This window comes from Rattus norvegicus, chromosome 1 (genome assembly GCF_021556685.1).
Source record: "Rattus norvegicus strain SHRSP/BbbUtx chromosome 1, alternate assembly SHRSP_T2T, whole genome shotgun sequence".
Taxonomy (NCBI): domain Eukaryota; kingdom Metazoa; phylum Chordata; class Mammalia; order Rodentia; family Muridae; genus Rattus; species Rattus norvegicus.
The window spans coordinates 78,873,981-78,896,982 of NC_141534.1; the positions used below are offsets into that span (position 1 = coordinate 78,873,981).

Sequence of the window (23,002 nt, forward strand, 5' to 3'; positions counted from 1 at the left end):
TACTGAGCAAATACTGCAATTTCATCCCACCAATGGTAAAACTGAGGTTTCAAGCATGTGGGCCTTACCTGAGGCCCCAGAAATAGGAAGCACAAAATTTAAATTCTACACATCATTTCTTTAAAGGGGAAACCAAGAGAGAGTAAAAGGGCCCCAACCCAAGAATAGGGTGGGAATCCCCAAAAAAGAAGTGCGGCTCAAATTCTCACAACCCTTTCAAAGTTTCCATCCAGGAGAAACTACGATGTTACCAGCAAAAGAGGTGGAGCATTCATTATCTTGGAGACCAGAAAGGAGGAGACTAAATGTTGCATTCACTTTCCAGTGAACGAAAAAATAAATAAATAAAAGGAAAGAACATGACTGTTCCTAGGTATGATATAGGGGAAGGTTTATTGTAGATAAAAGGGAGACATAGTCAGAGGCAAGGATGTCTGAGAGAGTCCAAAGTGAGTACCACCCTAAGCCATATGAGGAGAGGGAGGAGGGGAGAGAAGAGGGCTCACCCAAGAGCTGGAGGCTAAAGAGAGTAGGTGAAAGGACTAGGTAACAAAAATGATTGGATAGGGAAGAAGAGCTGGGGAAAGGGTAGTCCAACCCATGGGCTGGAGAAGTTTAGGGCAGACAGCAGAGTATGCCTGCTCTGAGATAGGTACAGATTGAGAGATGATGGGAGAACCTGGTGGCCAGGTCCCCTTTAATATCTTAAGTAGGCACCTTTGTCCAGGGTTTGAAACTTAACACCCAGGAGACCTCTTGAGACCTCAGGAATGTGCCTAACACAGCTTGCATGCTCAGACTAGCCTCTCCTGTCATACTCGCAACTGTCCAGCCGATCCAGAGGAAATGAGGAGAGGGCATGCCTCAATACACTTATGCCACCCTGAAATGTGTCCTTTTGTCTACTGGAGATGGAAGGATACAAGACCGGGGAAGGGGTTTAGGGAGAAGACCAGCCGCGGAGCAAGGAGCAAACCATAAAAAGAAATTGTATGAAAAAGGCCATAAAGAAACTTAGAATTTGTATATTAATATTTTAAAAAGAATTAAAATGAAGAAGTGAAGGGACGAAGGGACGGAGGGAGAGGGGGAGAGAGGAGACAGAGAGAGAGAGAGAGAGAGAGAGAGAGAGAGAGAGAGAGAGAGAGAGAGAGAAGAAAAGAAAAAGAAAAAAAAGAAGCGACTAAATAGGCCTCTCCACCAATCGGAATCCTGCTTTCTCAAGACGCACAGTCTTTCTCCCCTAACCCTAACACCCAACCAGCAGTCTAGCGTTTCTCTGTCTCCAAGGCAACCCAGCTTGGCAGTCTGGAGGTGGCGCAGCCACTTCTGGGTGCTGTAATGTCAAAGAAGCAGAGAGGCAGGAGGTGCTCTTGTCAGTAAAACGGAGTTTGTTAGCAGAAACGCCTGAACCAAGGAATGGTTTGAGAGACTGAAAACGCTTTGCAGATATTCTTGGGGTGTTAGGATCTTGTTAGAAAAGAGGGAGAAGACAAGGTAGGGCGTGAAAGTTTATGGGAATTGTAGTTTTGTGTTCTGTGGCGGTCTGGAGACGGAAATCATGAGACTGCCGCCTAGTGGCAGATATGAGGACATCAGGCTCTGCATTTAACCTGCTGTTTTTCCCAAGCCAGGGTTTCAAGGTCAACTAAAAAGGCTGATTCCCACCAGGATTCTCATGACCTTCATAAGAGCACCGGCAAGGTGTAACATGGATTGGAGAAGAGGAGGTATGGGGTGGGGGTTGTAGGACCGGGGAGCATTTGTGCAACGATATGAATGTGCAACCCCTCATGTTGTGTCTGGCTGCCCGCTTTACGGCAGGTGAGCAGAGTGCAGCAATGTGGAGCACTCAGGGTTTTTTTCCCCTTCAAATTTGACGGGAAATCAGACTCTTGAGGCAAATTGGGTCACTACCCGCTCTAATGAGCATCCTTGCTCCTCTGGTCTGAATTATAACTTATTAGGAGCCAAATTAGTGTGGTTGCCAAGGATACAATAGTGCATAGAACCTGTATGTAGCCTTGAACCTTACTTTATTTTTTTAAGATGTTTTTATTTTATATGTGTGATTTGCCTTCCAGATTTTAAGTATGCCATATGTATGCAGTACCAACAGAGACCAGAAGAGGGCGGCAGACCCCCTGTAACTAGAGTTACTGACAGTTGGGAGCTGTCATGTGGATGATGGAAACTGAACTTGGGTCTTTTGCAAGAGGAGCCGGTGGTCTTAACTGCTGAGCCATCCTCTTGTTTTCGAGACAAATTTTCATGTATTCCATGTTGGCTTGAAACTCACTATGCAGTCAAAAATGGCTCTCAACTCCTGATTCTGCGTATCCACTGTTTAGGGGTGCAGGAATATGGGTCCATTTTCTCTGCCAATGAAAATATTAAAAGACAGGGAATAGGCAGAGCAGTGGTGTTGCTTGCCTCCTATCACACCACTAAGGAGGCAGAGGCAGATAGATCGCTGTGAGTTCAAGGCTAGCCTGTTCTACACAGTGAGTCCAGGACAGCCAAGGATACACAGAGAAACCCTGTCTTGAAAAAACAAAAAGAGGAGGGGGAGCAGGAAAAGGTGTTACCAGACATCATGGGGAGTCTCAGCAGAGCCATCATGTGATACTGGAGAACTCAGGGTTCATCTTGGAGCCCTTATTCTCATTAATAACATAAGTTAAGGAGGGTCACAAATGGACGCTCAAGAGCAAAGAAGTGACACCGGCAGAAGCTTTGGGACCATTTATTTCAGTTCAAAAAGAAAACACCAGGACAGGTGAGGTCAGAGGGCGAAGAAGGGAAAGACAAGAGCTACCCTGCTGCAGTAGAGGAGAAAGAGGCTTCAGAAAGAGAGTAAGGAAGCCCACCGTGTCAGGGAGTTTTAAAGCACACTCAGATTTGGCCAACATCTGAAAGCAAACGGAGACAGACAGGGCTTTCTGCTCTTGGGTTTTTATTGGAGGACCAGCAAGAGGGCTTAGTTGTTAAAGATACTCACTGCTAAACCGATGATGCCCTCAACACACAGAGAATCACATGGTACTCATTGAATACACACTGAATCAAAATATAACAAGTTTTATTTGAAAATTAGAGATGATTCTCAGCACCCCTCCACCCTGTGTTATTGGCTGTTTTGTGAATGTAAGAAACAAACATTTAGCTATTAAGTAGTGTACAATAAAGAAAGGTTGAAAATGGCCCAGAAGGGAAGGCGTTGGGGAAACCCCTGGGAAGGCTCACTCAGCTCTTCTGCTGGCTACTGTCACACTGCACAGTCCTCAGACAGGCTTCCTGCTGGGCCTCTCGACACACTCGTCACTCTGCCAGTTGACAGGCCAGGGTATGAAGAAGAGCTTCCTCGGGATGTGAAGTGCTCGGGAGAACAGAGGGCTTGTGTGGGTTGCGTGAAACACAGTGGCTTCACTGGAAAGAACAGCAGGGGTCGTCTCTATGGAAGAGGAGAAAGGGGGGAAGTCACAGTTGGACACTTACTTACATATTCATATATTCTCAGACTCCTTGCCTCATAGCCCCCCAACAACCCCACAGGACTCTACTCGAGGCTTCCGAGATCGTACTTCTCACCTCCAGCTGGGACTTGGCTCCTCAGAACCATGGTCCACCCACTTTGTTCTTCCTCCCCCAGACCATTCCAGCTGCTGCTGTTGCTTGCCTCAGACCTCACGAGGATTCATGGGGATGGGGAGCCTTGCAACCAGGGGAGCAGGCCTGGAGCAAGAATGAGGTCAAGGTGTGTCCAGACCCAAGAAATCTCGTCTTGAGATGCAGCAGTAGCCAGTCTCAGGAGTAGCCTGCACGTCCTAGCTCACATAGCCTGTGCGGACCCTACCTCTGCCACCCTTGAAGTGGTCATGTAACCTGGCAGCCAGGTTAGAGGTTAAACTTCCTCCACCCTTAAGGTAAGTCCAGCAAGCACCTGAAATTCCTTTTTATGCAAATAAGGCATTCCCAGCACCTTGTCCCCAGCCAGTGATGGACACTCACCCAAAACGTCTACCCACTCCCCAAAGGTTTAGATACACCACCACCCCCATTAAATGAGCTCTCTCACTGAAGCTGCCTCCCTAAGGCTGTTTCTCATGCACTCACCGCCAGTTGAGATTCTGTATTGTACCCACCTCCCGCCCCAGCTAAGATTCCCTTCCTCCAGTCCAGCTCCATCGGCAATGAGCCTGGATACCCTGATGGGTACAGCAGGGGTTGGTGCCCAGGCTGGCCTCAGGCATGCACCACCACCACCACCACCCATAGTTTTAAAGACATTTTTAAATGTTTACTTTTATCTTACGTATGTATTTGTCCACATGTGTGTTTATACACCACATGCATGCAGTGTCCTTGGAGGCCAGAAGGGAGGTCAGATCTCCTGGAACTGAGGGTGGTGAGCAATGCTGTGAGTGCCTGGGGCTTGGGACCAAACCTGAGTCCCCTGCAAGAGCAGCAAGTGCTTGTTGCACCTCCTGGGCCATCTCTCCGGCCCCTGATTTATTTTTAATTATTCATGTGTGTGTGCATGTATGTGTGTGTGTGTACATGTGTGTGTCTGTGTGTAGGTATGTTCATGTGAATGCAGGTGCTTTTGGAAGGTGCCCTTACAGGCCAGAAAAGGGTACCTGGTCTCCTGTAGCTAGAGTTACAAATTGTGCAAGTCCTATAATATGGGTGTTGATAATTTAATTTGGGTCCTCTGCAAAAGTAGTACGTTTTTGACTTCTGAACTACCTCCCTAGCTGATGATGATGATGATGATGATGATGATGATGATGATGATGATGATGATATGAGCCCACTTAGAATTATATTTTATTTTATATATTGTGCTGGGGAAGGGAACACACGTCTCCCACAGTAAAGGAGAATGAACAGGGATTTCCTATGCAATTCTGTGACTCTGACTTTGAGCCTACAAACCCTGCCTTGGACATTAGGTTGTAGAGAGAATATCTTGTGTATTGTATGGATGCATCACCTGTCAGTTATGGCCTATGGCTTAGGCAGGAATTAGAAGGTGGGACATCCGGGAGAGAGAAAGGATTCTCGGATAGAACCAAGCAAAAGGTTTGCCGGGAAGATGTGAGGAGATTAGCACAGGTAGCCAGGCACATGGCAGGATGTAGGCTAGAATAAGTGGGATATTTTAAGTTATATCCGGTCAGAGAAGAGGTTACATGGCCAAGGTGTGTGTAAATGTATTTTGGGTCTGGGTCTTATTTCTGGGAGCATGGGACTGGGAGGAAGAACCAGGGCCTAACTTAAATCAGTTATTTAAAAACCAAGCTCCTGAATCCAGTGACAACAGGTAAAGCTACTTTGCTGCCAAGACTGAAGACTAAGTTCTGTTCTTGGAACATGTATGGTAGAAGAAAAAACTGATTCCAGTAAGCTGACCCCTAATCGTTTGTATGCCGTGGCACAAGCACACAGACACATAGCACACACACCCAAATAATAATAACAAAATGTAAGAGCTAGAGGAACCCTGTCTCAAAAAAACAAAAACAAGCAAGCAAGCAAACAAGAGGTTTAAAACTAATCTCCCCGACTCACTGGCAAAAGGTGAAAATGCCCTTCCCGGCCATACCTCAAATCCAGGTCCGGGTTACAATAGTGGCAGTAACACTGGAGAAGAGAACGGTGAAGGCATGGGTGTGAAACAGAGAAAAATAAAACATAAAAATCAAACAACATCTGGGATTTACCTCCCGAGTGTCCCTGTCTCCCTCAGCCCTCAACTCCAATCCATGAGCAGCTAAGAGTTAGCATTTCTCAACCTGTGGGTCAGACCCCTTTGGTTGCTGAGGATCCCTTTCACAGGGGCCACCTAAGACTGTCAGAAAACACAGATGTTTATATTATAATTCCTAACAGTAGCAAAATTAGTTATGAAGTAGCAAGGAAGATAATTTTGAAAGAAGTGCAGACCGACAGGAGCCGGATGTAGATCGCTCCTGAGAGACACAGCCAGAATACAGCAAATACAGAGGCGAATGCCAGCAGCAAACCACTGAACTGAGAATAGGTCCCCTGTTGAAGGAATCAGAGAAAGAACTGGAAGAGCTTGAAGGGGCTCGAGACCCCAAAAGTACAACAATGCCAAACAACCAGAGCTTCCAGGGACTAAGCCACTACCTAAAGACTATACATGAACTGACCCTGGACTCTGACCCCATATGTAGCAATGAATATCCTAGTAAGAGCACCAGTGGAAGGGGAAGCCCTGGGTCCTGCTAAGACTGAACCCCCAGTGAACTAGTCTATGGGGGGAGGGCGGCAATGGGGGGAGGGTTGGGAGGGGAACACCCATAAGGAAGGGGAGGGGGGAGGGGGATGTTTGCCCGGAAACCGGGAAAGGGAATAACATTCGAAATGTATATAAGAAATACTCAAGTTAATTAAAAAAAGAAAAAGAAAAAAAAAAGATAATTTTGTGGTGGTGGTGGTGGTGGTGGTGGGGTGTTACCACAGCATGAAGAACTACATTAGAGGGTCACAGCATTAGGAAGGGTGAGAACCACCACAGGTCTAGCAGATCTAGCAGGATTTCCCTTGTGTCTACAGCCCCTGGCCTGACCGTCTCTCTTCTTCTTCTTGTGTCCTGCTCCAAATTCATTCCACACTTGGTGCCCTCCACAAGAGGCCTGATTTCCCAGCCAGATGGGATGGGCATGTGGCTGAGTGGGTACAGTGCTTGTTCAGCATGCATGAAGCCCTGGGTTGATCCAAAGCACCCCCTAAGCTAGATGTGGCAGTTCACCCCCATAACGCCAGCACTTAGGAGACGAAGCTGAAGGAGCTTCATCCTGGTCATCCAAGGTCATCCTAGCCTACGTTAGAGACTCTTGTCTCAAAAACCCAACATGAGCCGAAGAGGCGGCTCAGCAGGCAAAGAGGTGAAGACTTGGTCCTTAAGACTTTCCTGACTATGGAGGGGGCAGGGTGAGGAAGGATACAAAGTGTCCTTCACAGGAAACAGGAAACAGAGCTCTCCGTGGGGAATGGCCTGGCTCTCCTCCAGGCTGTGGAGGTGTTTCTGTTACTTACTGGCCAAGCCCAGTAAGAACTCAGTCTCTGAGATTGAATTCCAACGGCAGTAAATTGGAGCAGTGAAACTAATGCTATATCGGATGTACTCACAAGCTTGCTTAGGAACTTTTAAGTTACACAGAGAATTTAGCCGAAGGAGCGCTGCTTCCTTTATGGCTGAGGTAAGTTGTGTGATTCTCACTGGGCTCCTGAGGAAGGTATTAAAGTTTAGGGCTGTTGAGAAAGTTCCTGCTGATGTTTATTCGCCAGGACTGTCTGTCCTTTAGGCTTCTTTCCCATGACAAAAGGAGACAACTCAGACTTTAGAAACAGCAGCCCCACATCAAAGACTATGGTTCTAAGAGCCAGCTCAGGGGACAGCACAAGGTTACAGACATTATTGAATCCTGGTCTGCCTTAAGGCCTCTGTGCTCCTGTCAGTAAAACCATAATTCTGCCAGACAGGTAGAATCACCCTGGGTAACCACCATTTGAAGAAATCAACACTAGTATACATAAGACATAATTCTGGCAATATCTTGCCCCGTGTACAGCTCTTATCTGCCCAAGTGGCCTCTCCTCGGGGCCTCTCCTCCACTCTCCGTTTAAATTGTTCAAAGCATACTCTGGGGCTGGTACAATGTAAAATGCATACACCCAGGGTGTATATAAATTGCTAAAATCTCTTATCCATGGCCAGCTCCTCTTTGGGCATTAGCTAGAACCATATATGTGCAATTATTCAAATTTCCACTTTAATCTCCAAGTGTGCAGGGGTAGTTTTTCACTGGGAAGGCATATTGATTCTAGAACACTAGGAGAAGCCTGACTTCCGAAAGCTGTCAGATGACACCGACATAACTGCACACCGAAACACACACACACACACACACACACACACACACACACACGCTCGCTCTCCCGTCCTACCTCCCCCTTCTGACAGCTCTGTGCAGACTCCCTTCTCCCATGATGCTTCCTCCATTTCTCCCTTCCTACCCCGTCCCTCCCTCTCATCAATCTTTCACCCTCCCTAGATAGAAAGGCTGCCTCCTCACCCAGTCTCCTTTATTGTAGGACACGAACAAGAACGTCATCACCATGTAGGCACACCTCAGAAAGTTCCATCCACTGCTCCTCACAAGTGTCCTGGCAGTGGTGGTGGCGGGAGGAGGCTTCACTAAAGGCAAATGCTGACAATGATTAATAATACCCAGAAACCCCCTCCCCCTTTGCCACTCCAAACTTGTGCCCCTAGTTGTCTCCTGGGTTGGAAGCTTTGTTTATATTCGAGGTCATGGCCATTCTCTCCCATCTTGGTAATCTCTCAACTTCCAGGCAGACCGTTTGCTGCTCTTTTGCACCAAGTCTAACCTGGTTTGCGGGGGTGGGGGTTTCGGGGATGGGGGTGGTGAGATGGGGGAGTGGGAGGTGTGGGTGGGGGTAGATGACAACCCTCTCAGCAAACCACCGGTAGTTCTGAGGGAACCACACTAATTTTCCTTTCTTTTTGTCCTTTTGACTGACTTGGTTTGGGTTTTTGAAACGAGATCCCATGTACCTCAGGCTGGCTTCAAACTTAATGTTGCTAGGGATGACCTCTTGATCCTCCTGCCTCAGTTCCCAAGGCCTGGGATCACAGGCATGCACCTTCAAGCCCATCTTACTAATCGTTCTACTGCTCTCTGTGTGCATTGTACACACACGTATGTGTTGTGTGCACGCATGTACACACACACACACACATGCGTGGCAGTTCCTTCATCAGTCCATCCCATCTTATTCTTTCATTACACTTCATTTATTCTTTTCTTTTTTTTTTCCTTTTTTTTTTTTCTCAGACAGGGTCTCTCACTGAACCTGGAGCTCACCAATTTGGCTAGGCTAGCTAACGTGAATTCCACACGGGCAAGGCATCTTGCTTTTACCTGCTAAAGCATCTTGCCTGCACCCCCAATTTTAATATTCTTCCTTTTCTAAAGACATATGTGGTGGTTTGAATGAGAACGGCCTCTATAGGCTCATATGTTCGAAGCAGTTCCTAGGATGTTTGGAAAGGGTGGGAGGTGTGGCCTTGTTGGAGAAGATATGTCACTGGGGGTGGGCTTTAAGGTTTAAAAAGCCCACAGCATTCCCAGTGAGCTCTCCATGCTCTGTCTCTCTCTGTGTGTCTGTCTCTCTGTGTCTCTGTCTGTCTCTCTGCCATGTGCCTGTAGACCAGATGTAAATCTCTGCTATATCTTGTGTCATGCCTGCCTGCCACTGTGCTCCCCACCATAATGGTCATGGATTCATCCTCTGAAGCTGTAAGGAAACCAACCAATTACACACTTTCTTTTATAAGTTGCCTTGGTCATGACGTCTCATCACACCAATAGGAAAGTGACTAATGGGGTTGGGGATTTAGCTCAGTGGTAGAGCGCTTGCCTAGGAAGCGCAAGGCCCCGGGTTCGGTCCCCAGCTCCGGAAAAAAAAAAAAAAAGGAAAGTGACTAACACAATGTATTTTATTATCATTGTGTGGGTGTGCACAGTGTCTGCACAGGCGTGTGCATGCCACACCTGTGGTGGTCACAAGGCAACGTTGTGGAGTCAGGTTTGTCCCCCAACCTTTACGTGGGTTGTGAATGGGCCATTCCAAAAACGCTTTTAACCACAGAACCATCTTGTGGGTCCCAGTTTCCTTTATATTGGGTGTCTGTGGGATTCTCAAAACCTCCTTAAGCATGTTGCTTGGTGGTTCTTTTAAACATACAAATCCCGAGTTGGTTCTCCTCCTTCACTGGGGATCAAATTCAGGCCTTTGGGCTTGGAGGCAAGCACCTTCACCTTCTCAGCCTTCTGGTCAACCCAGGAACTCAACTCTTAATGGCAGCTGCATATTGTTAGTTCTAGAATTGTAATGCTTGTTATAAACTATAGCTCGCAGGGTCATTACTAATAGCTCTAGGGTTGTTTGTTTTTGTTTTTGAGACAGGGTCTTTTGGAGCCCAATGGCCTCCAACTGCCTATGTAGCCTAGGCTAGCCTTGATCTTTTTTCCTTTCCTCCTAAATCAGCAGCTTTCAACCTGTGAGTCATGACATCAGGGTCGACTGACCCTTGGAAAACACAGATATTTACATTACAATTCATCACAGTAGCAAAATTACAGCTATGAAGTAGCAATGAAAACAATTTTATGGGGCTGGAGAGATGGCTCAGTGGTTAAGAGCCCCGACTGCTCTTCCAGAGGTCCTGAGTTCAATTCCCAGCAACCACATGGTGGCTCACAACCATCTGTAAAGAGATCTGATGCCCTCTTCTGGTGTGTCTGAAGACAGCTACAGTGTACTTATATATAATAAATGAATAAATCTTAAAAAAAACCAATTTTATGGCTGGGGGTCTTCACAACACGAGGAACTGATTAAAGGGTCCCAGCATTAGGAAGGTCAAGAACCACTGCTCTAAGTGCTCCGTTCCCACTGGTTTATTGTTATTGTTGTTCGTTTTTGTTTTGTCTTGTCTTGTTTTTGAGACAGAGTCTCACTTTCCTAAACTGGCTACTCCGTCCAATCCAGCTGTAACCTGAGATTCCCCTGCCTCTGTCCATGCTGGCCTCTGATAACGACATCTGACAAGTCTTACCTACATTTTCTGATGTTATTTTTCTGTTTTGTGTTTTGAAAAGGGGTCTCACAAAATCAAAACAGGCCTTGGACCTTCAAAAGCTGCCTATCTCGCCCTTGAACTTCTGATCTTCCTGAGTGCTAGGGCTACAGGTGTAAGCCACCGCTCCCATTGGGTGTGGCCCTAGGGTACTGGTGAAGCACGTCACAAGGTTCTTACTAGGTAAGTGCTCTGCCGAATCCAAGATCCTTTAACACAATTGATCCACCATCACCGGGAGGCTGGTTTCTGTGGTTTTCTGCATTTCCAGGGGAGAGGATGGGGTCTGGAGGTCGGCGGAAGCAGGGTGCCACTTCTTACCTTAGTGCACCAGGCACCTTGACTCAGAGGAGCTGAGCAGAAGGGAGAGGGTCGCTGGGGGCCATGGATGCTCCCAGAAGCCTCAGGTGCGCTGACACATCTGTGTGACCTTTTCTCTGATACTAAATTGTACCTCACTCAAAGGGGAGGTGCTAACCGCCTGCCCGCACCACAGGAGGGATCAAGCACACAGCCCCACCCACCTTCTTCTTGGCAGTTACTTGTTTCTTCTAAGGAGGAAGAACATGGAGACAGTAGAGGAGGGGAAGAACAGGAGAAAGAAGGAGAGAGAGGGAAAGGGAAGACAAATAAAGGAAAATTAGGGACTGGATGGAAATCCAACTGCAAATGGTGCTTCTGTTCCCTTTGGTGAAGGGGGAACTTTCACCTCCTTAATGTCACTTGGTCACTTGACTTAGGTTCTCTAGTGCCACTCGGCTATTCCTCTGTGTGAAGTGCCCTACCCACAGATAAACGAACATGCACGCATATGCATACAGTATGCACGTGTGCTGATCTCCTCTGTTCCTTCTAGCCTTTGCTTAGATGTCAGTTCCCATGGACTGTAATAGCCCAATTCCCTCCAGCATCCTCTAAAAATGCATCAGCCTCCTCCACATTGGGCTCTTGTGTCCTCTGCTCTCCTCGCTCCATCGGACACCAAACAGTGTTCTTCAGACTCTGATCCTGCCTCTTGACCACTTCATTCTCCTCTCATCAGAATACCAGCTGTGTGTTTGTCTTGTTTTGTTTTTAAAATGGCATTTATCTCTTTGGTATATGTGTGTGGAATGCATGTGTGGGGGTGTGGAATGTGGGGTCTGTGTGTGGTGTGCGGTATGTTTGTGTATGTGTAGTGATGGTGGTTATATATATTTGTGTATATATATGTATATGTGTGTGATATTAGGAATGTGTGTGTATGGTGTATGTGTGTGTGTGGTGTGTGTGTGTGGTGTGTGTATGTGTGGTGTGTATGTGTGTGTGTATGGTGTGTATATATGTGTGTGTGTATGGTGTGTATGTGTGTGTGGTGTGTGCATGTGTGTGTGTGGTGTGTATGTGTGTATGGTGTGTGTGTATGTGTGTGTGGTGTGTGTGTGTGTGGTGTGTGTGTGTGGTGTGTGTGTGTGTGGTGTGTGTGTGGTGTGTATGTGTGTGTGGTGTGTGTATGTGTGGTGTGTGTGGTGTGTGTGTGTGTGGTGTGTATGTGTGTGTGGTGTGTGTATGTGTGGTGTGTATATGTGTGTGTGTGGTGTGTGCGTGGTGTGTGTGTGGGGGGGTGTGTGTGTGGTGTATGTGGTGTGTGTGGTGTATGTGTGTGTGTGTGTGTGTGTGTGTGTGTGTGTGTGGTATGAATTTGTGTGCCAGAGTACACATGTGGAGGTCAGAACACAACTAATAACAGTCCATTATCTCCTGCAGCCCAGGGATTGAACTCAGATCATCTGCCTTGGCAAGAAGTGTATTTTCTCACTGAGCCTTTTCTCCAGCTGTTTGTTTGTTTGTGACATGATCTCAAGTAGTTCAGGCTGGCCTTGAATTCATAACTTCTGATCCTTCTGTGTCCACCTCCAGAGTGCTGGCACTGCAGGTCTCTACCACCTCACTCAGCTTGCCAGCTGCCCCTGGGACACATTTGGTCCCATTCCCCCTTCTATCTCAACGCCCAGAAGATGACTCAGCACAGCAAATGGAACCTGAAGTAGTGTCTGTTGCTCGAGTATGTGATGTCATGTGGTCGTGCTGCCAACGATGGTGGAGTTCAGGCATGTGGGGTTCGGTGACATCTCTTCCAACCCAAAAAGCTATGTATATCGAAAACCAAAAATGATGAAGCCACCAACTCACCATTCAGGACTTGGAGGCTCAGCAGACCTAAGGTAATAAAGAAATGCAAACAGAATCACCAAGGTAGCCAGACAGAACCCAGGTCAATAGGGCTCACAGGCTCACCCCAAACCCCTGTCTCCTAACGAGCCCTGCAGAATTCTGGCCCACTTGCCTGCATGCCTGTCTCCTCCCTCCCTCCCTCCCTCCCTCCCTCCCTCCCTCCCTCCTTCCCCTTCCCCTCCCTTCCTCCCTCTTCCCTTCCTTTGATATAGGAGAAACTGGGAATAGTAAATTGATGTTACAAAGGATCTACTAAACTTTCTAATGAAACATTAAGCACACAAAGAAGAAATTAGCTAAAGGAGCTCTCTGATTCTCTTATGCAGAGGTGATTTTGCCAGGCTGAGACAGGATGGCCTTGGGTGACAGATCTTGGGTGCATGGCAAAGCAGCTCTAGTCCATCTCAGGGCAAAAATGACAACAGTTTATTCTGTAACTCCCCGCATCTGTCCAATCAGTCAACACTTGGCTTTTCTGTCTCTGTAAAACATGTTTAATTGCCCAAAATGTAACCTGGAACTATAGAAGACAGGATGGATGTTCTGTTCAGAGCTGGTTCCCTTCTCAGCATTAGCCAGAACTACTCAGGCCCGTTAGATTATTAAATTCCTTATTAAATTCTAAGAGGTATAGCAGTTTCTCACAGGGAAGGTATGTCAAGCCTACATTCTTTAACACATTCTATTTGGGTCTCATTGAGGTTCTGGCTGACCTAGAACTTGCTATGTAGCCCAGGCTGTCCTCAGACTTACAAAGCTCCCCCTTCCTTGGCCTCTGCAGTCAAAGGTGTGTATCATTCTGCCCAGTACTGCCCCATCTTGTATCATTACCACCACCATCATCATCATCATGTGTATGTATATGTGTTTACCCATGTGACTATGGGCACAAGCATATTACAGCAAGCATTTAGAGGTCAGAGGACAACTGGCAGGAGTCAGTTCTCTCTTTCCACCATGTAGGACCTGGGGATCAAACTTAGGTCACCAGGCTTAGCAACAAGACCCTTTTTTCCAATGAAGCATCCTGCTAGAGTGTGTGTGTGTGTGTGTGTGTGTGTGTGTGTGTGTGTGTGTGTGTGTGTGTACGTGTGGTGTATTTCTGCCACGTGGGCAGGCCGGAGGTCAACCCCAGTTGTCATTTTTCAGGGACTAGCTATCTTGTTTTTAGAGACAGAGCACCTCTCATTGCTCTTGAGCTCACAAAGTAGACTATGTTGCCAGGTCACTGAGCCCCAGACATCCACCAGTAGGTGCTTCCCTAACACTAGGATTATAGGTGTGCACAGCTACTCCCAGTGTATGTTTTGGTGACTTAAGTCAGGTCCTAAATTTCCAGGGAGTCCTGAGCCCACTGGCGACACATCTCAGGTTCCCATCTTCCCACACACTCTGGTGATAGAAAGAAGCTTGTTACCCAAGTCCAGGGTCCACAAAGAATGAGGTGCTTACCAAGGATCCCTGTGGTCCATCCAGGAGATGGGAGGTATTGGTGAGTCCAGGGTCCATGAGAGAGGAGACCACAGGAGGGAGAAATAAATCACAACATTAGATGGTGGGAGATGGGGACCAAATGAGCTCAGAGCCCAGGACAGAGCAGAGCCCAGGGTCTTAGAGCAGAGCTGAGGAGGACTAGCCTAAGAGACCTGGAGGTCAACGCAGAATCTGATGATGGTGGTGAAGGACTGAAGGGATAGTCAGGGCATTTTAAAGTATAAGTATCCTTACATCTTAGTTATGGATTTCATTTCATGTGTATGAGTGTTTGCCTGCATTTGTCTATGCACCATATGTATACCTGGTGCACAGGGAACAAGAAGAGTCGGGTCCCCTAGAACTGGAGTTACAGACAGCTGTGAGTTGGCATGTGGGTGCCAGGAATGGAGCCCAAGTGTTCTGGAAGTGCTCTCACAACTGAGCCACCTTTCCAGCCCCCAATAGTGTGCGTGTGTGTGTGTGTGTGTGTGTGTGTGTGTGTGAGAGAGAGAGAGAGAGAGAGAGAGAGAGAGAGAGAGAGAGCACGTGTAGAGGACGCTGATAGGAACCGATTCTCTCCTAACACCACGTGGGTACTGAGATCAAACTCAGGCTTTGGTGCAAGCTCTTTTTAACTTCTGAGCCCCCTTGCTGTTCCTCCAGCCGCCCTTTGGAAGATGAGAGTAACGCATCCCCCCTCCACCCCTACCCCTGACAGTCCCTGCACTGATGTGGGCCTCCTGGCAGGATAAGATGAAGCAGGTGAAAGAAGAAAAATAAGAACTTACGTTTCAGTACTGTTGAGACAGGGGCATCAAGGAGAGGAGAATCCAGGTGGAACAGTTGGGTATAGTCAGAAGTGAAGATCCGAAAGGAAAGGGGTGTTAGCAACGCCTGACTCCCACCTGGAGTGTCCTCAGCAGAGGCCCACCCAACAAGGGACGTGGATGTATCATCCAGGCAAACGGCACAGGCAAGGCTGTAGACAGAGACGCTGGGTCGTCTGACCTGTCTGCTCTAAGACACTTTCATCCCTGTGCATGGAATCGCCTGGCCCATTTCCCCTGGGGATTCACCTTCCAGAAATCTAGAGGGCATCAGGAAAGCATCTCCACTCGTCTCTCCTGCCTCCCGCCACCCTCCTCACATCTCCCCACCCCACCCCACCCCCACTCCAGTCATGGAGGAAAGCTTGGATCCTAGCTTTTATTTGGTTTTGTTTTCTACCTATAAATGCATATAACTCCTGTGGTCTAGGACAATGGGGCAGTTTAAGAATCTGCTCAAATCCTGAGACTCCAGTAATACATACAGTCCCAGACCCCAGTTTACAGTCCCTGGAAGTGAGCAGACCCTAAAGGCCACCTGGAGTCTCCTCCACTGATGGAGTAAATTCCCCTAAAAACAGCTTTCTCTCCCCTCCCTCTCCTCCTTTTCCTCTCCTCTCCCCCGCCTCCTTTTTTTTCCCTTTCTTTCTTTCTTTCTTTCTCTCTTATTTTTTTTTTTGCCACAGAGCCTTATATAGCCCAGGCTAACCTAAAATTTGATATGTAACTGCACTAGTCTTGAAATGCTAATCCTCCTGCCTTACATAGCATTTAGAATGCTGGAATCATAGGCAAGTGCCCAAGTCTAGCTCCCTTCTTTCTTGTTCCTCCAAGTATCTGGAAACCTCCAGTTACCCACAAGGAAGGAAAAAAAAGAACTATAAAAACAATTTTCCTCTTTTTTGTCTTTTTTTTTTTTTTTTTCAGAGCTGAGGACCGAACCCAGAGCCTTGCACTTGCTAGGCAAGCGCTCTATCACTGAGCTAAATCCCCAACCCCTAAAAACGATTTTCTTTGCTAGGCATGGTGGCGTATTCCTGTAATCCCAGCACCCAGGAGGCTGAGGCAGGAGGATCAAGAGTTTGAGGTCATCTTTGGTTATATATGGAATTTAAGGCTAGCCTGGGCTACTTGAGACTTTCCCACCAAACAACAAACACCAAAAGGACATCAATGATAAAAGGAGAAATAACTTACTTTTCACTGGACGGTAGATTGGAAGCAGAATCAAGGAGTCCATGTGGGAAAGAATGGGCCAGAGAGTAAAATGAATATTGGTCCCTCTGTCTCTGGTGCCTTCCATTTTCTTTCATAAAATACTTTTTAAGGCCTCTGACAGTTTTTCTTGTGTTCTGTGGAACTGACTTAGAGAGGAAACCAGGTTTGCAGAATCCCAGAGCAGATAAAGCCAATGGTCTCCTAATGCCTCAGGCCGGCTTCATCTGTGAGCATTAGCAGAACTCTAACCTGGGCTATCTCCCTTGCTCACCTGCAGAGGCTGAACATCCCTAATCCGAAATGGCTCTGTGATGAGATTTTTGCTGGAGTAGTTTCGCTGTGACTTGTTTTCATTGTTTTAAAGCTTATTTTATTTTATGTATGTATACCCACCTGTGTAACCATGTGTGTATGCCCTTGCAAGCCAGACGGAGTCACGGGCAGCTGTAAACTGTCTTAAGTGGGTGGCACCTAACTCAGGTCTTCCAGCAAGCAGAGAGTGTTTATAACCGCTGAGTCTCCTCTCTGGCCTCCATTTAGTTTTAATCTTTGAGACAGGGTCCTCTCACTCCACAGATAAAGGCTATCCTGAAACTCTTTCTGTAGGGTGAAATGCAGTCAAACCCCACCCCCACCTTCACAACCACCACCCTCACCCCCACCCCCACTTCCATTTCCCAAGCGCTGGGATCACCAGTCTGAGTCAGCACAGTTTTAGACTTGGATGTTGTCCAGATCAGATCTGGGAGGGTCAGGGTAAGAGTCTCAACTGATAGAGTCAATGTCCTGTTCACAATTCTGAAAATGTCTGCAATCTGAAACACTTCCAGCTTCAAGCATTTCAATTAAGGAAAACTGAAGCCGCACTAGACTACTGAAAAGCAGAATGTGGCTCAGCCAATCAGAAACATCCAATATATTTATATTGTACCATCAGGGACTTTGCAATGGACTGAACCAGGTAAATCAATAGAATTGCTGTGACCCATTCACGGTTCTGCCTGTATTACTGGCCCTTCATCCTCTGTCCTCCAGTGTGCAATCCTGTCTGGACAAAGTTCCCCCAAACTACTTCTGGTTTTTCTCTGTGTAACTTGTGAATTACTTGCTCTAACAAACTTTTTTTGTTGTACTGGGGATTTGACATAGATCTTCTACATACTAGGAGAGCACTCTACTGCTGAGTTATACCCCATCCCTCACTGGGGGATGCTAGGCAGGGGCTCTACCACTGAGCTATATACCCTCTTTTTACTTTTCATTTTGAGACAGTTGAGTTCATGGCTACCCTGGGCAGCTTAGTAAGAACTCATTTGAAGATAGAAAGTTGGGCTGGAGAGGCGGCTCAGTGGTTAAGAGCACTGACTGCTCTTCCTGAGGTCCTGAGTTCAAATCCCAGCAACCACATGGTGGCTCACAACCCTCTGTAATGAGATCTGATGCACTTTTCTGGTGTGTCTGAAGACAGCTACAGTGTACTTAGATATAATAAATAAATAAATCTTTAAAAAAAAAAAGAAAATAGAAAGTTAAAAGTTAAAAGCCAGGCATAGTGGCACATGCCTTTATCGTGCCTTTAATCCCAGCACTAGGAAGGCAAGAGGCAGGTAAATCTCTGTGAGTTCAAAGCCAGCCTGGTCTGCAGAACTAGTTCCAGGACAGCCAAGGCTACACAGAGAAACCCTGTCTCAAAAAACAAGAACAAAAACACCCCCGCCCTAAAAAACAAAATAAAAAAGGAAAGGGAAAGAAAGAAATTAGGAAATTAAAAGTGTATCAGTACAACACTTATTGGAATCCCCTAAGGAAGAACTGGGGGTATGATTCAGCAGTAGAGCCCCTGCCTAGCACACACAAGGTTCTGAGTTCAATCCCCGGCAAAATGGGGGCAGGGAGAGCTGGGAGTCATATGCTTTCACAGTACTTACTTTCTTCTTCTGTCCTGTCTGGAAGGAAGAATGAATGCCGCCATGTTCAACAGGGGAGCAGAGACAGGGAGAAAAGTGTGGGAGCGAAATTGGGGGTGGGAGAGGGAGGAGGAGGAAGAGAAAGAGAGAGAGAGAGAGCACGAGACAAAGAGAGAGCGGGGAGGGGAGGGAGAGGAGGAGAGGGGGAGAGGGAAAGAAATTGATTAATAGTTTTGCCACCAGATAAGCATCCCTGACCAGACAGAGACAGAGATGAGGATGCTATCAGAAAGCAGGCAACCCAACTCTCTCTCTCAATTTACAGAATAGGGTAGGGAGTCTGCAGCCACTCTTTCTAAAATAAATATTTATGAAGCACCTACTTTATCCTGGGCATAAGCAAGGTTTGGGTAAAACGATATCTACTCCCAATGAACAATATCCATGGTTTTCCAGGAGCTTGCAGGGGAGGAGGACCAAGTGCCTTGTGAAGTGGGACAAAGGAGGGAGTGGTGTTCTGGTTGACCTGCAGGGCATGGCAGGAACTTTTAAAGGGATTCTGGTTGCTGACCTGGAATGGTTACCAGGGGAGGCGTCTTGGAGGAGGATATGATGTTTTTTCTGAAATCTGAAAGATGAGCAGGGATTAGCTGAATGGAAAGATCTTGGAAGGGGAAAAGAAAAATTATCCTAGCCGTAGGGAAGAGTGTGGGTATGGTCCTACCGGGAGAGAACTCAGCTGTAAAGGGGCTGAGAGACAAGATTATGGCTAGAAGAGGCAAAGAAGGGTACCATCCTAAGAGCAAGGAAGGTGTTGCTGAACAAACAGGACTGTGTTTAAATCTTGGTTCATTCACCTTTTCACTGTGTGAGCCTCCTCTGACATTTCCTCATAAAAACAAAATCAGAAAGGTTTGGAGAGATGGCTCAGCAGTCAGGAACACTGGCTGCTCTTGCCAGACTGAAGTTCTGAGTCCCAGTACCCACCCAGGGTGGCTCACAACTTCCTGTAACTCCAGCTCCTGGAGATCTGATGCCCTCCCTGTTCCAGCCTCTATGGGTACTGCATGCACATGGTTCACAGACATACAAGCGGGCAAAACACCTATACGCCTAGAATAAAAATTAATAAATTTAAAAGAAACGAAAAGGAAACAGTGAGCTCCAGGTTCACTGAAGAGAGCCTGTCTCAAGAAAAAATAATGTGGAGAGTGATTGGAAAAGGTATCCAGCATTGACTTCTGGCCTCCATGGCTCCATGGGTGTACACACTGACCTACACACCTGCATTCATGTTGTACACACAACAGACTCAAATTCGAGTGGTGTACATCTTTGATCTCATGACTCAGGGGCAGAGGCAGGTGGACTGGGAGTTCAAGACCAAGTTGCCCCCCCTCTGTCTGTCTGTCTTTCTGTCTCTCTGTCTTTGTCTTTCTGTCTCTGTCTCTCTTTTTCTTTTGTTGGGTTTCTCTGTGTAGTCCTGGCTGTCCTGGAATTCAATTTGTAGACCAGGATGACCTAGAACTCAGAGATCTGCCTGCCTCTGGTTCTTGAGTAGCTGAGACTAAACATGAGCCATCACATTTAGGAAGATCTTGCCCACCTGCCCCTCCCCACACCCCACCCAAAGGAATCAAAGTAGAACAACCAATGTTCAAACAAAGACTTCCAGAGTTAGAGGTGTCACTATTAAAACTGGAGCTGTCCTGGGCAACACACACACACACACACACACACACACACACACACACACACATTGCACACACACACAAAAATATATAATAGCAGGGTTGGGGATTTAGTTCAGTGGTAGAGCGCTTGCCTAGCAAGTGCAAGGCCCTGGGTTTGGTCCCCAGCTCCGAAAAAAAGAAAAAAAAATATATAATAGCATGGCATCTCTCCCTCTTAGGAATATCATGGGAGGGGGGATAAAAAACCAAGGAAGATCTGAAAATTCATTAGCTCATTTAAGGTGCTTGATAGATTTTTTTTTTCTTGGTCTTCTAGACAGGATTTCAAATCCCAGCTTGATTTGTGATGAATTTATATTGTCTGATTCATGGGACCAGGATCTCTGTGGAGACAGATTTCCTGGCATGTCTGTGAGGGATTTCTTGTTTAACTGAGATTCATCTGATGCTAGAAGACCCACTCTAAATTTGGGCAATATCATCCCATAAGCTAGGGTCCCAGGCTTCATGAAAAGGAGAAACCGAGGAGGTCCTGTTGCACTGTAGATGCCATGTGATCAGCTCTTTAACTTCCAGACACCATGGTTTCCCCACCAGCACCACCACCACTGTAAGCTAAATAGACCCTTCCGTTTCTAAACTCAGGGTGGTCTGTCATACCCATGAGGAAAGTAACAGATAAACCCTGGTACTCACTACGTAGCTCTCTTTCCACCTTGTAGGTCCTGAGGACTGGACTCAGGTCCTTAGTTTCAGCAGCAAGTGCCTTTTGTTTGCCAATGAGCCATTTTACTAAACGTTTGCTACCTTGTCCCCGATGACTCTGACCTTTTCCGCTCTCAACTCCAAGCTAATCGTACAGACATTAAGTGACTACTGTTCTATCACAATGGTTTATATCTACCGGTGGTTCTCGACCCATTTGGGGGGTCACATATCAAATTTTTACATTACAAATTGACACAGTAGCAAAAGTATAGTTATAAAGTAGCAACAAAATCATTTTTTGGTTGGGGTCTCCACAACTTGAGGACCTGTCTTAGAGGGTCGAAGTATTAGGGAAGTTGAGAACCTCTGGTTTGTAGATACATTCGTATGTATAGATTATATGATCTAGCATTACGGCTATTAGTGCCCCACAAGGTTGATATTAGAGGCGAAGGGCTTAGGAGGTGGCTTGGGAGAGCTCTTGCTGTGCAAGCGTGGGGATCTAGGTTCTGATCCTCTTGGCACCTTTATAAAAACTTGGCTAAGGCCCCCCGACACCTGTAGTCCCAATACTATGGAGATTCAGTGACGGAAGAATCCCAGGCACTCACTAACCAGAGCCAACCGTCAAACAGTGAGCTCTAGGTTTAGTGAGAGACGCTGTCTCATGGAAGTCAGGCTGAAAGAAATACAACTGGACAGCAATGTCCTCCCCCTGCCTCTGCCTCCCAAGGGCTGGGATTAAAGGAGTGCACCACCGCCACCCAGCATAATTTTTTTTATTTTAAATTTAAAACCAAATAAACAAAGCACAAGGCGTTCTGCAGCTGCGTCACTCCTTGTGAGCTGAAAAGAGGGATTTCACACTTACCATCTGGGGACAGTCTATTCATTAACCCTGAGGGAGGAGACAGGAAAAAAAAAAAAAACACAGACAAATGGTATCAACACACAGCAATGGAAACAGAAAGAGAACCCGCAGCCAGCGAACTTTCCAAGTGTGGGGGAAGTGAGGCTATGATGCCTTAGCTCCTGAGGCCAAGACCATTTAGGACGGTGAGACAGGGGCCACATTAAGCCCAGTTTGGTTGTTTTTTTAAATAGATTTTTGTCCCTAGCGATATAGAATACATTTCAATTTCTTTGTGGCTTTTTGTCTTCGGCAGTCTCCATTTCTCTGCCTTGTATTCCCATTTTTCCCTTGCACAACGTGGATCTTTCTGGACTTACTACACTCCAAGAGCAAAGGAGGTGGAGATGTACACTCTGACCCAAGCCAGTCAACCAACCAGGTATTTCTGCACTTGTGGACATAGACAGAAACCCAGTCCCTGCTATAGAGGAACACACAGATAACTTCAGAGCAATAAAAGACAGGGTAGAAGACTCACCAAGAGGGACACTCTGAACCCCCTTAGATCTGCTGGGCTCCTCAGAGTCCCTTCTCTATCCAATAAACTGTAACATCTGCCATTAAACTTTCACTGTGTGTCGAGCTATTTTTCTGTCTTTCCATCCTTTAACTATTGGAGAAAAGGAAACCACCTACCAAGAAGTAGCAGCATCACTTAGAGGATGGGTTCTCAACCTGTGGGTCCTGACCCTTCAGGGGTCAGATATCAGATACTGTCTATATCAGATATTTCATCACAGTAGAAATTACAGTTATGAAATCACTTTATGGTGGTCACCATAACATGAGGAAACTATATTAAAGGGTTGTGGCATTAGGAAGATTGAGAACCACTGATTTGGAGTTTCCTTAATAGTCTCAACCCTTTGACCCAGCTCAGTCATACAAGGCATCATTTGCTTCCAGTGTGGTCTGAACACCAGGTCAGTAGGCAATCTCATCATTGTACAAACATCAGGGGATGGACGTCCTCAAACTGAGATGCTTATGTTATCAGTGTATGGTATTAGGGTCTGCTGAAGTATATGCAATTCATCACTGAAGTAGAATGTGACCCAACACATGGTTGCCATGCAGTACACGATCCCACTAGATCCTGAATTAGTTCTATCTTTGGACTTCTGTCACCATGCAAAAAACTTACCAATGTTTTGGGGAGCCACCTATCTTGTAGTTTCCCCTCCCTCCAAGATTTAACTTTTTTATTTTTAATTATGTGTATCTGTGTGGGTGTGTGCATGTGACTGTAGTGCCTTAAGAGACCAGAAGAGGGCAGCAGATCCCTTGGAGCTGGAGTTAAAAGCAGTTCTGGGCAGCTGAACGTGACTATTGGGAATTGAACTCTG

General features: G+C 46.6%; 1 protein-coding gene and 1 long non-coding RNA gene across 4 annotated transcripts in view; one reads left to right on the forward strand and one right to left on the reverse strand.

Annotated features, from left to right (window-relative positions):
- Positions 1–1,292: 1,292 nt before the first annotated feature.
- On the forward strand, positions 1,293–22,225 carry LOC134482883 (uncharacterized). Of its 3 annotated transcripts, XR_015649700.1 has the most exons (5): positions 1,577–1,730; positions 3,653–3,926; positions 10,722–10,882; positions 12,599–12,903; positions 21,910–22,225. It is a non-coding gene; the product is annotated as an uncharacterized LOC134482883 (long non-coding RNA). The 3 variants fall into 3 exon arrangements; XR_015649702.1 differs by lacking the exons at positions 3,653–3,926; positions 10,722–10,882; positions 12,599–12,903; positions 21,910–22,225 and adding exons at positions 1,293–1,497; positions 2,085–2,330 and having other exon boundaries at positions 1,635–1,730; XR_015649701.1 differs by lacking the exons at positions 3,653–3,926; positions 10,722–10,882; positions 12,599–12,903; positions 21,910–22,225 and adding an exon at positions 2,085–2,330 and having other exon boundaries at positions 1,605–1,730.
- The window catches only part of Eddm13 (epididymal protein 13), a 29,991-nt gene continuing 10,147 nt past the window's right edge, over positions 3,159–23,002 (reverse strand). The window contains exons 6-13 of the mRNA XM_087606542.1: positions 21,615–21,641; positions 18,913–18,969; positions 18,344–18,380; positions 12,872–12,903; positions 11,224–11,250; positions 8,109–8,230; positions 5,609–5,646; positions 3,159–3,454 (exon numbers count right to left, since the gene is read on the reverse strand). Of these exons, the coding sequence (XP_087462668.1) occupies positions 3,427–3,454; positions 5,609–5,646; positions 8,109–8,230; positions 11,224–11,250; positions 12,872–12,903; positions 18,344–18,380; positions 18,913–18,969; positions 21,615–21,641 (368 nt within the window). The 3' untranslated portion in view covers positions 3,159–3,426. The remainder of the gene's footprint in view (positions 3,455–5,608; positions 5,647–8,108; positions 8,231–11,223; positions 11,251–12,871; positions 12,904–18,343; positions 18,381–18,912; positions 18,970–21,614; positions 21,642–23,002) is intronic.